We start from the raw sequence: 15444 nt of genomic DNA, 5'->3' as shown, positions 1-15444 counted from the left end.
TAGGTTCTCGCAAAGTTGCTAAGACTGGCTTTGAATTTTCAATCTTCCTGCCTCCATCTCCCAAGCCACTAGGATTACAGGTATGCCCCACCACACCCAGCCTTCCCATGTTTTATGATAATTATTTTTCTTATAGAGACTAACCTCCCTCACTCTTTGTCTTGGTCAGTTTGAGCTACTATAATAGAACACCATAGACTGGGTGGTAAATAACAAAATTTATTTCTCACAGTTTTGGAGGCAAGAGAATCCAAGTTCAAGGCATCAAAAGAATGATGATGGGTGAAGACCCTCTTCCTAGTCACAAATGGCCATCATCTAATTGTGTCCTCAAGTGGCCTAGAGACAAATCACTTCTCTCATGCTTCTTCTTTTAAAGGCACTAATATCATGTCTGAGGGCTATACCAGCACAACCCAATTATCTCCCAAAGGCCCTATCTCCTGATAACAACCACTTTGGGGGATAGGATATGAAAATATGAATTTGTGGTGAACAAATATTCAATTCAAACATTCTACCTACTGCCCCCAAAATTCATGTTATTCTTCTTTTTTAAAAAATATTTATTTTTTAGTTGTACACAATACCTTTATTTTGTTTATTTATTTTTATGTGGTGCTGAGGATCAAACCCAGGGCCTCGCACTGCTAGTCGAGCGCTCTACCACTGAGCCACAACCCCAGCCCCAAATTCATGTTCTTCTCACATTAAAATATAATCATTTCATACTGACAAGCCATGAAGTCTTAACTCTTTCATTCTAAAATCTAAAGCTCAAAGTCTCATTTAAATATCTGAATCAGATATGGGTGATCTTGAAGATACATTCACCTTAAGGCAGAATTCCTCCCCAGCTATGAACCTGTGATACCAAACAAATAATGTACTTCCAAGAAAAAAAAGACAGGATGGGGAAGCCATTCCCATTCTGAAAGGGGGAAAGATAAAATAAGGAAGGAGTGATGGGTTCCAAGCAAGACCAAAACCTAACAAGACAAACTAAATGACATCTTGAGGCTCTCTGCCTTGATGCTCTGGTGTCCAGGCCCACTAGGATGGCAATGTCACCTTTACACATCTTCAGGTAGGTTACACCCCTTTATCCAGGTGGGAAACTGTCAATGACACTGTGGACAGTAGAAAGGGGGCTGCCACATTGCTTTCTGCAGTGGTCCCTTCCTTGAGTCAGTGTGCATCAGTATCACAGTCTTCAATATTAGAAAGGCAACATTACCCTTTGCAACAGAGAAGGAACTAGATCTGCCCCCAGGGCCTATGATGGGTGTGGCAACCCTGATGGTTTCTGAATTACCTATGCGTCCTTTCACTTTTCTTGAAGAAGAGCTCATGTTCAGATACTTCATTCATCCTGTTGTCTGTTTCCTTTAGTCCCACCTGGCAGTGATTCTGCTGGTATAATCCTATCTCCATGTAGGCTTTCCTTTGGATTACTGATTAGATCCTGGGTTTATACTCAAAATAAATATATCAAATGGTCATTCAGCCACATTATTCATGCTTTCTTCAGAACCTGCTTTCTCATTCTTTGCAATATAAATAGAGAATTTTCCAACACTTTAACTTCTGGTTCACTGTTGCTTAAGACTTCCTTCTTCAATTTCTCTCTTCTTGCATTTTACTATAAGCAGGAAAGAAGAAATAAGCTGCTCCTTCAACAGTATGCTTAGAAATATCCTCAGCTAAATATCAAATTTCATTGCACACAAGTCCTGCCATCCTTAAAACACTAGAACATAAATATAATTCAAGTCTTTGCCACTTTATAATCAGAATTGCCAACACATCCTATGAGACCAATATTACCATAATTCCAAAACAGAAAAAGACACATCTAAGAAAGAAAACTTCAGACCAATATCTGTATTGAATATAGATGCAAAAATTCTCAATGAAATTCTGGCAAATCAAATACAAAAACAAATCAAAAAGATAGTGCACCATGATCAAATAGGGTTCATCCCAGGGATGCAAGGTTGGTTCAATATACAGAAATCAATAGATGTAATTCATCACATTGATATACTCAAAGATAAAAATCATGATTCTCTCAATAGATGCAGAAAAAACATTTGACAAAATATAGCACCCACTCATGTTCAAAACACTAGAAAAACTAGGTATATTAGGAACATATCTCAGCATTGTAAAAGCTATTTATGCTAAGCCCCAGGCCAACATCATTCTAAATGGAGATCAACTGAAAGCATTCCCTCTAAAAACTGGAACACTTCTATTTAACATAGTTCTTGAAACTCTAGCCAGAGCAATTAGACAAAAGAAATTAAAGAGATATAGATAGGAAAAGAAGAACTCAAATTATCACTATTTGCTGATGATATGATTCTATACCTAGAAGATCCAAAAAAAAATTCCACCAGAAATCTTCTAGAACTAATAAATGAATTCAGCAAAGTAGCAGGATATAAAATCAACACCCGCAAATCAAAGGCAAATGCCTTTTTACATCAGTGACAAATCCTCAGAAAGAGAAAATAAGAAAACTACCCCATTTACAATAGCCTCAAAAAAATAAAATACTTGGGAATCAATTTAATGAAAGAGGTGAAATACCTCTACAATGAAAACTACAGAATGCTAAAGAGTGAAATTAAAGAAGACCTTAGAAGATGGAAAGATCTAACTTATTCTTCGATAGGCAGAATTAATATTGCCAAAGTGACCATACTACTAAAAGCACTATATAGATTCAATGCAATCCCAATCAAAATCCCAATGAAATTCCTTATAGAAACTGAAAAAGCAGTCATGAAATTAATCTGGAAAAATAAGAGACCCAGAATAGCCAAAGAAATCATTATCAGGAAGAGTTGAGCTGGTGGCATTACTTTATCAAACCTTAAACTATACTACAGAGCAATAGTAACACAAACAGCATGGTATTAGCACCAAAATAGACCTGTAGACCAATGGCACAGAAAAGAGGACACAGAGACAAACCCACATAATTACAGTTATCTCAGACAACGGTGCCAAAAACATATATTAGAGAAAAGATAGCCTCTTCAACAAATGGTGCTGGGAAAACTGGAAATCCACATGTAACAAAATGAAATTAAACTTTATCTCTCACCATGCACAAAACTCAAAGCGAATCAAGGACCTAGGAATTAAACTAGAGACCTAATACTTGATAATAATGCCTGTTTATTGTATGCACTTACTATGATATACATTTTTATACCTTAATTTTATTTAATTATTTTTATGTGGTGCTGAGGATCAAACCCAGAGCCTCTCACATGCTAGGTGAGCGCTCTACCACTGAGCCATAACCCCAGTCCTCTAATATACTTTTTATCTTTGGAATATACTCTGTTGATTAAAGAAATTTACTATAAAACAGTATACCATGTTATGCTGTCAGCAACCTTGTACAACTTATATTTACTATATCTCTTGATTGCACAAAGTACTAATGTTGAATGATTGACCTGTATCATCTAGGTCTGTGTCAGTACATTCTATGGTATTTTCACAATGACAAAGCCATCTAATGATTTATTTCTCAGAATACATCCATATTATTAAATGATAAATGGCTATTTGATATAGCAGCACCTCATTTCTTGGTACGTATTTATTAGTCTGTGCTCTTCAGAGAAACAGAAATAAAATTATACACAAAGAAAGAAAAAAAAAGAAAGAAATATTGATCAACCAACCCAGGAGATTTATTATACAGTATTGAACTATGTGATATGGTGTCTTGAGAAAATCAACACCTCTGGTTATGCAATCAGGCAGAGTTATTTCAAACATTCTCTACCTTTTTGTTCTATATTCAAGCCCTGAATCGTTAGGCAAATCCTCTTTACTAAGAACAGGGTCAGGGATTGAAATGCTAATCTCTTCTGGCCATTGGTGTTTAACCAGCTACTTGGGCATCCTGTGGCCTCATATTTTGATACATAAAATGTATCATCATACCATTGTAGAGTGAAGAGTGGTAGCTCAAACAACAACTCAATCACTTTAAAAAATATCTTACAAATATGGAGAAAATGTACCTTTGTGAAACCTATTTGCTCCTTCCGGAAATTTTCCAGGGGTTTGATCAGCAAATCGCTAGCATTTTGTACCTAAAAAAGAGAGAGAGAGAGAGAGAAAGCACAAAACAAGTTTTAGATTATCAAGTTTCAGATACAAGATTCCTTGTTGCTAGGGCATTTTCGTGTCAATACATCATCCTACAAAATGTCAACTAGTTTGCTGGTTTGTTGAGTCTTGTTATTCTGTTTCTACATTTTCCCTGAAAATCAAATGCTTTGGGAAGAGCTGAGAGAAAGAACATTAGGGACATTTCTCTGTAACTTTAACAGTAATCTAACCTGAGTTTTTAATGAATAAATAGCTAGACTCATGTCCACATGCCCAGCAGCAGACACAGGGAGCCTGATGTATAGGTGGAAAAGAGAAAAAACAATGGAAATAAATGGAAAGCCAATCACACCATGTGAAAACCATTTCATGAGAGACAAATGAGTTAGAAGCAATAGCATTAGAATAAATCATTTCCAGTCCTAAGCTGGTATGTCATAAAACCAGAGTGTTTCCTTCAGAACTTGGGGCATATGTCAGCATCAGAGAATATTGGACCTGGTCTTCATATTACATAAATAAACATGCACAGAAGCTGATAGGAATGGCTTGTTAAAATTCTACAAATAGTAGCACTAATAGTTTCTGGAGATTTTAAATCATCCAATCCAGAGAGAAGTAATTGTTCTGTGAGCAAATAAAGATATACAAACCCTTTTGTTCATAGAAATCTCTTGGCAGATAGCATCTGTCCAAGGCAACAAGTGAGGTTTGTTTTCTCAAGGACTGGCTTTTGGGACCCATTGCATTAATGCCCTGGGTTTTATACCTATCACCACATACACACACACAGATACACACACACACACACACAAACACACATGAACATAGAAAACAGAATAGAAAGTTAGTTTTGACTAGTTCTCAAAGTAAGAAGAAATTTTTAGCCTACCACCAAAATGCATGGAAAGTCAGGGCAAAGTATATATTTTATCCATATGCTGCAGGTACTTTGGGCCTGTTATATGCTTAGGATAACCTAAATGGGGAAACTTCCTAACAAACAATGTTAATCTTTATATGAGAATAACCTGGTGATCCCTGATATCTTGATCTACCACAGCTTCTAAAAGTACCCTCCAGGACTACTGGCAACACCTAGTGTTACAGTTTAGATCTTAACTGTCCCTCACAAGTCATGTGGTAAAGGCTTGGGTCACAGTTTCTGGTGCTGTTGGGAAATGGTGGAAGCAATAGGAGGTGGGCTCTAATTGGAGGAATAGTGGGGTGGGGGCATATGTTTCAAGGTTTTATTTTGTCATTGTCGCTTTCCATTCTTTCTCTCTGTGCTTTTGGCTGCCATAAGGTAAGAAGCTTTGCTTCAACACACCCTTATGCTATCACGCCCTGCCTTACTGCAAGCCCAGAAACAGTAATGACAGCCGGGGTTTGATCAGCAAATCCATGAGCCAAGATAAATCTTTCCTCCTCTCAGTGGATTTTCTCAGATATTTTGTTGCAGTGAGAGAAATTGGATTAATACCCAGCAAATATAAAATTAAACAAGAACAAAGTCTTTGCCTTAAGGCAAGAAAGTTTTTGTTTCCTAATCACCCATGTTTCTATGGTTGACTTTCTAAAAACACTTGTGTGCCAGAAGCCTAGATTTATAAAATCACATACCCCTTCCCTACCCTTGCTGACTCTCACAAATACAAGCCACTTTTAAATTTTTTTTTATTTTTTTATTTTTTAATTGCTTTTATTTTTTAAATACATGACAGTGGAATGCATTACAATTCTTATTACACATATAGAGCACAATTTTTCATATCTCTGGTTGTATATAAAGTATGTTCACAACAATTCATGTCTTCATACATGTACTTTGGATAATGATGTCCATCACATTTCACCATCTATGCTAAACCCCTGCCCCCTCCCTTCCCCTCCCATCCCCTTCCCTATCTAGAATTCATCTATTCCTCCCATGCTCCCCCTCCCTACCCCACTATGAGTCAACCTCCTTATATCAGAGAAAACATTGGCATTTGTTTTTTTTTTGGGGGGGGAGGGGGATTGGCTAACTTCACTTAGCATTATCTTCTCCAACTCCATCCATTTACTTGCAAATGCCATGATTCTATTCTTTTTTATCACTGAGTAATGTTCCATATGCCACATTTTTTTTTAAATCTGTTCAAGGAAACTTTCTCATTTTCATCACATCTCTTCTCATCTTCTATGAAACTGTTTTTCAGGCTCCATTTGATCCTAATCATAATATAATCTACCTCCCAGTTTGACATTACCTATAGCCCTAAGTGTGTCCATTAGAGAAAGGCAGGAAAGTTCACAAATACACACCTGTAAGACTCCTCTGTAAAGGTTTTTCTATAGAGGTCCCTTTTTCTCACAAAGTTTCACACTGATTTCTGATCCAATCAAACTTATGCTGCCAGTTCTGGCATCAAAAAGAAAAACATCCACTGGGCATGGTGGCACACGCCTGTAATCCCAGCAGCTCTGGAGGCTGAGGCAGGAGGATCGTGAGTTTAAACCAGCCTCAGCAAAAGAGAGATGCTAAGCAACTCAGTGAGACCCTGTTTCTAAATAAAATACAAAATAGTGCTGGGATGTGGCTCAGTGGTCTAGTGCCCCCGAGTTCAATCCCTTGTACCTCCCCCCAAAATGTAAAGAAAAACATCAGTGATTCTCCTTCTCTCCTTGATTGAAAACAAGAATCCTTGCACTAAAAGTACTAGTCCAGACATCATACCCAACATATTTTACAGTTCCCAGGACTATGGATGATATACTATCAATTTTTGTACCCACGTGACAACAATTTCAGTCATCATTGTCATAGAGTAGAAAGTCATTTTTTTCCTATTTACTAATATAGAAATCTTAAATGGCCAAAATTTCTATTTGTTTGTTTGATTTTTGGTACCAGGGATTGAACCAGGAGCACTTAACCACTGAACCATATCTCCAGCCCCTTTTGTATATTTTATTTAGGGGCAGGGTCTCGCTGAGTTGCTTAGGGCCTTGCTAAGTTGCTGAGGCTGGCTTTGAATTTATGATCCTCCTGCCTCAGCCTCCTGAGCCACTGGTATTACAGGCATGAATCAAATTGAAACAAATTCTTTGACACACTTCCTATTGAACAATGAAGTCTTAGTCCCTTTTACCTTGCATATGAGCTGACTTGTAACTGTTTTGAAACAAAAGATTAAATTAAAAGTGACACTAGGTGATTCTGAGGCTAGGTCATAAAAGGCCATCAGTATCCACCTAGTTCTCTAGGAATACTCTTTGAGAGCCCTGACAGTGTATGTAAGAAGTTGAAGTACCCTGAGACTAATAGCTGGAGAGGTTAAAGGTAGACATTTTGGTCAATGTCTAGTGTCAGTCAAATCCATCCATCCTTGTCAAGGTACCAGACATATGAGGAAAGCCATTTTGATTCTCCATATCAACTCAGCTGCAAGGTGAATCCAACTGTGTGGAAAAACACACCCCACTGACCCTGTCTGAATCTCTGACTCACAAACTCATTAAATTGTTTTAGTTTAAGCCACTGGGTTTTAGAATAAGCTATTACCCTGAAATAGATAACTAGAAAACACTTCCAATTTTACAAAGTATCATGTAAAAAGTGACCATCTGGGAAAATTCAGAAACTCTTTTAAATAAAAAGTGAGCATGCCACTTGTGAAAAGAATAGCATATACCAAGCCTCTGTATGGATGCCAAGCTGTGCCTTTCCATATTCAGGAACTCCCAGGACAGCACAGTTGATGTTTTTCTTTTAATGTTCCAAGAGGGACTGTTTGCATAAACAAGTATGCAAGCAACTTTCCTTTGATATGTTTGGTCCCTGCTCAGTCTAAGAAAGTAGTAGATGATTCACTGAAATGGGAATCCATAGTTTTCTCTCAATCACATTGGTAATTCTACTCACAGCTTCCCACACCACAGATAGACACTCTAAACCTTTTCCTCTCTTTTATACTCATTTTTTTATTATGCTATCTTCTGACAGAACGTATAGCTAGGGATGTAGACAAGGCCATATTGAAGCTTGGCTCTTCTTCTTCATTCTATTTTACCCTTAAAACCCTTAGAAATCTACCATCTACTCAAAGAAACATTTTTAAGTAAATCTGGTCTTTAATCCACTTTCTGATCACTGCCTCCATTTTATGAGCTCTCTGAGAGAAAAATTCTTAACTGCTGTATCAGGGGAGAATATCCACCATGAGAAGTACCATCCTGAACACATAATTTGGGCTGGTGATGTGGCTCAGTGGTAGAACACTTGCTTTATATGCATGAAGCCATGGGTTCAATCCCCAGGACCACAATTTTATTTTCCTAAACATGTTAGATTATCTCATCAGTTTCCTATCAAATATGTCCACATTTACATGAGATAAGGTCTTTAGAAGAATAGAGATGGTGGGGCCGGGGTTGTGGCTCAGTGTTAGAGCACTTGCCTAGGATGCAGGAGGTACAATGGGTTCAATCCTCAGTACCACATAAAAGTGAATAAATAAAATAAAAATATTGTGTCCATCTGCAACTAAAAAAAAATTAAAAAAAGAATAGAGATAGCAGCCAGTCTAGTACAGCAGAATTGCTCAGGAATCTTTGATTGTTAAGAAAAAATTACTGAAAGATGGCATTGAGGTTATGCTGTTTAAAATAATAAAATAGTATGAGATTCTTTAGTTTTGTTTTTTTTTAAGAAGTCTTAAAGACAGATCTTGCATATTCCCAACAGGGCCCTCTTCAGAGTCAGAAAGGCACCTAGAAAAGCTTCCTCTTTATACAGGAAATCTGCCACACAGACACTAAAAGGTCACCTCTGAGATAATACAACCTCCCCCAGAGTACCATGAAGAAGATCACAGCTGGGATGTTCTGCAATTCTTCCCTCCATCATTCCTGCCACATTTTATATTTATTTATGGAAATAATGAGGCTCTGGTCATTTTCACATTCTAGGGCCATAGAACCTTTGCTGTTATTACAAGTCATATTTTAGAATCTGAATTTAAAAAGGATGCACAACTTTTAAACACCTCTCATATCATACAGATTGTAGTAGAGGACTCATGGTCCTCAGAAAAGGGAAAGGTGCCATCAAGCAATGAATTCCTGGCATGGTGTGAAAGGCTCCTATTAACCTTCACAACATTCTTGGAATTAAGTGGGAAATGGGGAGCAAACACTCAATACATGATTGAAAAAATGTAGGGAACAAAAGGGTGCACATAATTAAAGACAGAAACAAGTGAGTCAGTCATGTGGTAAAGAGCCAGCAAGAAGGGTGAGAAAAACAACATCTCAAAAGACAAATATTCTCCTTCAATATTTTAGAGTTTTGTTATTGGATAAATAAAAGAGATCATGAAACAATAAGAGCTGAAGAGTAGTACAGCTGAGCATCTAGTGGCATCTGAATGAAAATGGGGTTGAATGCCTCTGAAAACAACATGGGCAGCCATCCACAAACTCTCTGGGGAGAAGAGAATATTTAGTAGAGTTTGGATCAGCTAGGGGACCATCTATGAGGTTTCAGAGAAACCACCCACATTGGTCTCTCCTTAGTACACTTAGCCAATTTCTTAAGCTAGGAAATTTCTCAAGTCACATTTCCACATGTGGAAAATCTTAAGAATAACCAAAGATAACTAAAAATGATGCTTAAAGAATTGACAGTTTTTCCCTTTACAAACACTAACATATTTACTATATCCATATTGTGTACTTTATAATAACTATAAAAGGTAGGGAGAATTTCTCCCGCTATACAAATAAGAAAAGGGGGACACACAGAAACAAAATGATTAGTCTGTAATCAATAGGGGCCGAGCTAGAATTAGAGTCTAATTCTCCAATTTCCCTACATCAAAATTCTGCTTTCAAACCTACTTCTCTAGGAGCCTAGATAAAATGGGAGCAGCATTCTGAAAAGTCAGAACCCTCTGTTGAAAAGAAAGATGGATGATTGATAAAAATTACTCTTATTATTGGAATAAATGAGTTTCATAAACTGAGATGTTAATTAAAGTTATGCCACAAGAGAAACAGAAGGTAGATCACTTTGTTATTCTCTACAGAGTTCCCACCTTACCCTCATGGTCCTAATAAAAAAGAATACTGATAAACATTGGTATTTCCATATTTAATTCCCAGTAGAACCTGCATTTCTAACAATTTCCCAGGTGCTGCTGGTGCTGCCGGTCTAAGTACCACACAAAGATTACTTTTTAAACTGCTAAAATAATTTGAATCAACAAAAAAAGAGGATGCTGATCCTAACGGGGGGGGGGGCATGGAAAAAATGGAGGAACTTTGATTGGGCAAAGGGGAGGGAAATGATATGTGGGAAGGGAGAATGGGGGCAGGATGTATGGTGGAATGAGATGGACATAATTATCCTAGGTACATGTATGACTGCACATATGGTGCAACTCTACATCATGCACAACCAGAGAAATGAAGAGCTGTGCTGCAATTGTGTCCAATGAATCAAAATGCATTCTGCTGTCATACATACCTAATTGAAATAAATTAATTTTAAAAAATGAAAGTCTCAGGTTCAAATCTAGCAAGAAATGTAAAACATCTGTATGAGGAAACTACACAACTCTGATGATATAAATCAAACATGTTATAAGTAAATGGAGAGGTAATTCAAGTTTCTGAATATCAAGAGTCAATAGTTTTATGATACAAGGTTCTTCCCAGCTTGATTTATAGATTCAATGAAATCCCTGTCAAAATGCCAGCAACTTATCTTGTAGATATGGACAAACTGATTATAAAGATTATACCTTACTTTGAGACTTAGTATAAATATAAGTAATCAAGACAATGCATTATTGGAGAAAAATAGACAAATATTCAACAGAAATACAGGTTATAGATATAGATCCACACAAATATAGTCAACTGATCTTTGATAAAGGAGAGAAAGTGATTAAATGGAGAACAGACAGTCTCTCATCATTTTAATAAATGATGCTGAAACAACTGGATGTCCACATGGAAAAATGAACCTAGACCCATATATTAAACCCTTTAACAATTAACTCAAATGGATTACAGACCTAGATGTACAAGAGTTCTAGAAGATAGCATAGGAAAACTCTGTGACCTCGTTTTCTAGTTTTCTTTTATTTTTAATGTGGTGCTGAGGATCGAACCAGAGCCTTGAATGTGCTAGGCAAGTACTCTACTACTGATCTACAACTCCAGCCCATGACATTGGTGTTGTAATGAGTGTTTAGATAAAAACCAAAGGCATGCTCTATAAAAAAAGTGATAAGCTGGACTTCATTAAAATTTAAAACTTCTGGGCTGGGGTTGTGGCTCAGTGGTAGAGTGCTCACCTAAGCATGCATGAGGCACTAGGTTCAATCCTCAGTACCACATAAATGTAAAATAAAGATATTGTGTCCACCTATAACTAAAAAATAAATATAAAAAATAAAAATTTCTGCTATGGAAAAGACACTATTAAGAATGAAAAGACTCAGATCTGGGGCTGTAGCTCAGTGGTAGAGCACTTGCCTGGCATGTGTGAGGCACTGGGTTCGAGTCTCAGCACCACATATAAATAAATTAAATAATAAAGGTCCACTGACAACTAAAAAAATATTTTAAAAAAGAATGAAAAGACTGGGTTCATTTCCCAGCAACACACACACACACACACACACACACAGAATGAAAAGACAAGCCACAGATTAGGAGAAAAATTTCAATAAAACACAAATTGAATGAAGGACTGGCATCCAAAATACACAAAGAACTTTTTTTTTTAGTACCATGGATTAAACTCAGGGGCACTTAACCACTGAGCCACATCCCAATGCCTTTTTTAAAAAAAAAATTAGTTGTAGATAGACCTTTATTTTATTTATTAATATGCAGTGCTGAGAACTGACTCCAGTGCCTCACACATGCCAGGAAGGTGTGCTACCACTAGAGACAGGGTTTCCCTGAGTTGCTTAGGGAAGGCTTTGAACTCGCAGTCCTCCTGCTTCAGCCTCCTAAGCCATTGGGACAAAGAACTCTTACACTCAATAACAAACTACCAATTAAAAAACTGACAAAAGATATTTCATATACAGACAGCAATTAAGCTTATGAAAATATGTTCAATATCATTTGACATTTTAAAAAGTTACAAATTAAAAACACTGTGATACCACCACATACGTTTTAGAGTGGCCAAAGTTGGAAACACTGACAACACCAAATGCTCACAAGGACAGGGAACATTGCTGGTATGAATGCAAAATAATACACTTTGGAAGATGATTTTATAGTTTCTTAAAATATTAAATATATTCTTGCTATATGATTTTGCATGTGTATCCCTTAGTATTTACCCACAAGAGATGAAAACTTACTTCTACACAAAACCTACACACTAAATGTTCATAGCAACTTTATTCATAAGGGGCAAAACATGGAAGCAACCAAGATGCCGTTCAGCGGTAGCACACCTTCCTGGCATGTGTGAGAGGGTGAATCAGCAAATATACTATGATATATCATAAATAAAATATTATTTAATCATAAAAAGAAATGAACTATAAAGCCTTGAAAGACATAAACAACCCTAAATGCATATTCCTAACTGTAAGTGTCCAATCTGAAAAGGCTACTTACTATATAATTCGTGCTGCATCACATTCTGAAAAGGTGAAAACACAGTAATGGGTTGTGGGTGTAGTTCAGTGATAGAGCACTTAACGAGCATGTATGAGGCTCTGGGCTCCATCCCCAGTACCACCAAGGGAAAAAGAGAAAAGAAAAAAAAATAAAGAAAAATGTTTTCCAGGGTTTTGTCACAGAAGAGAAAGGGAGCAGTGAACAGGTTAAGCAGGGGATATTTAGGGCTCTGAAACTATTCTGTATGGTAATATGGAGCCATGACATTATACATTTATCAAACATATAGGATGTGCCATAAAGAGAGTAAACCTAAAAGTAAACCATGGTCTTTAGTTAACAATACTGTATCCATATTGATTCATTAATTATTAAAAATGAACCACACTACCAAGATGTTAATAATAGGGGAGATGAGGGGATATATGAGATCTCTCTGTACTTTTCACTCAATTTTTCCACAAAACTTAATGTACTCTAAAAATGGACTTTGTCTATTCGTTTTACAAAATTAGTCTTTAAATATAAAGGGAGGAAAATCACTGCATAGATTTTTAATAAAAGAGTCATTAATCAAATACAAATAAACTTATGCTAGTATTTCTGTTAACAGAGAAAAAGATTACTAGAAAATTCGATTAAGAACACTAAAGACTGTAATTTTATTTAACATGTTCAAAAGTTCACTTTAAGTTCCTCTGAAAATTTTTCTCACTGAAATGAATAGGGATCGAATTTCCACATTAATTTCCCTCTGCCTAATGCCAAACTCTTGGGGGTGGGAGCTTGAGATACAATAACAATATTTATTAATTAATTATTTTAAGAGTACCCAGAACCCTTTAAACAGCACCTGAAATAGCAGAGGCTCAATCCAACCAAAAAAGACAAAAATATCCCAATATCAGCCATGATCTCAGTTCCAGATAAGTGACCTACCATCATCATCCTTTCGTTTTCTACTTCATTGAGCAATTCAGCAAACTCCTTGAAGGATTCAGCTGGTAGGAAAGAATAAAAGACAAAGCAAATTAATCATGGTTCTTGGTAGACAAGTGGAAGAGATCTGTCCTACACAAGTAGAGATCAGTGCCTTAACTTCACACAACTAGTAGAGGAAGGCATAAAATCTAAGATCGCGAGGAGAATGTCTCCAAGGCTGATTGAATGCTTCTCATTTTATTTCCTTTTCTCCCCAATCTCCTACTATTATGATTTCAATCTAGAAATGTCCCCCCAAAATCTCATGTTTTAGAAGCTTAATTCCCAATGCAGCGAGGTTCAGAGGTAGAGCTTTTAGGCAGTGATTAGGGCTGTAACCATTTGATAGATTAATCATCTGAATGGACAACTAGGTGGTAACTATAGGCAGGTGGGGTTTGGTTGGAGGAAGTAGATCACTGGGGGCAGGACTTTGGGATTTATGGTTTGTCCCTAGAACATTTGGTCTCTGTGCTTCCCAGCTGCCATGAGCTGAGCAGCTTCCCACCACCATATCTACCACATTCTGCTTCACCTTGGGCCAGAAAAATGGAGACAACAAACCACAGACTAAACCTCTGAAACCATGAGTGCAAAGTAAATTTTTCCTCCTCTAACTTGTATTTGTCAGGTATTTTCAACACAGCAATAAGCTGATTAATATCCCTTCAAAACTTCTTTAATATTTTATTTATTCATCATAGTCATCCTTAGGAATAGCTAGAAATTCTCTCATTTCATAGACATGCAAAAAGATGTAGGAAGGGGCAATGGGTTTGCTGTATAAAAAATGGCAGCTCTACAATCTCAACACCTGAGCTTGGGTACCTGCTCCACTAGTAACCAACCTAGAACAATTTCTTTTCATTTACCTTTTGTATGCCTTAATTTATTATTTCAGACTGGTTATAGAAATGGAATGAAACATGGTTTGCAAAAAGATTTTGCAACGTGTTGTGTCATTTGTCTTTATTTTAGAAGCACTGTGGTGAAGTAAAAAACACATTTGACTTATTAGCTGTGTAACATTAGAAAAGTTACTTAATCTCTCGGAGATCCATTTTATTTATCTAGAAATAATTCTTGTCTCACAGGGTTGCTACAATGGTTAAATGACATAACACATGTATAGTTTCCCAACACACATAGTAACCATTCAATAAATGTTAGTTCTGTTCCTTGTTGGGTCTAAAGCAGTGATACTAAACAATGGTTCATTAGAATCACTTGGGGAGCTGAAAAATATCAATGTCATGCCCTTTTCTACACAAGTTAAACCCAGATTCACCTGTAAAGGAAAATAGTCAACTGTTTTCCTATATTTATGCTACACTCTGACACCAATGTGTGGGGTTTTCCCTAACATTAAGCAATTCTCAAGCTCTCCAGAAACCAACTGTGTGTCCTAGAATTCAATTATGATACTTATTACCCAGAGTAAGTGCCAACCCAACAGCTAAAGGTCTCAGCCCCTGAAAACTGCCCCCTCCATTTTCCACGTCAGTCACAAGTTCCAGGACGTCAACTGTATACTTCTGACCAACCAGCTATAAATTGGAGGGTTTCATAAACCCCTCCTTGAATTTGATAACCTCCTGGAATGGTTCACTGAACTCAGCAAAATACTAATACAAGCTTGTATTTTAAAGGATACAACTCAGGAACCACCAAACGGAACACATG

The 15444-nt window shown here is 36.8% G+C and overlaps 1 protein-coding gene across 2 annotated transcripts in view; it reads right to left on the bottom strand.

Annotated features, from left to right (window-relative positions):
* The window catches only part of Ophn1 (oligophrenin 1), a 374656-nt gene that overhangs the window by 230898 nt on the left and 128314 nt on the right, over positions 1–15444 (bottom strand). For both annotated transcript variants that reach the window (XM_046440297.2, XM_046440286.2), the window contains exons 4-5: positions 13720–13781; positions 4053–4124 (exon numbers count right to left, since the gene is read on the bottom strand). In XM_046440297.2, the coding sequence (XP_046296253.1) occupies positions 4053–4124; positions 13720–13781 (134 nt within the window). The remainder of the gene's footprint in view (positions 1–4052; positions 4125–13719; positions 13782–15444) is intronic.

This window comes from Marmota monax, unplaced genomic scaffold (assembly GCF_021218885.2).
Source record: "Marmota monax isolate L192 unplaced genomic scaffold, Marmota_monax_Labrador192_F-V1.1 WCK01_AAM20220418_F8-fsc00134, whole genome shotgun sequence".
Taxonomy (NCBI): domain Eukaryota; kingdom Metazoa; phylum Chordata; class Mammalia; order Rodentia; family Sciuridae; genus Marmota; species Marmota monax.
This window is presented reverse-complemented; position numbering and strand designations above follow the sequence as displayed.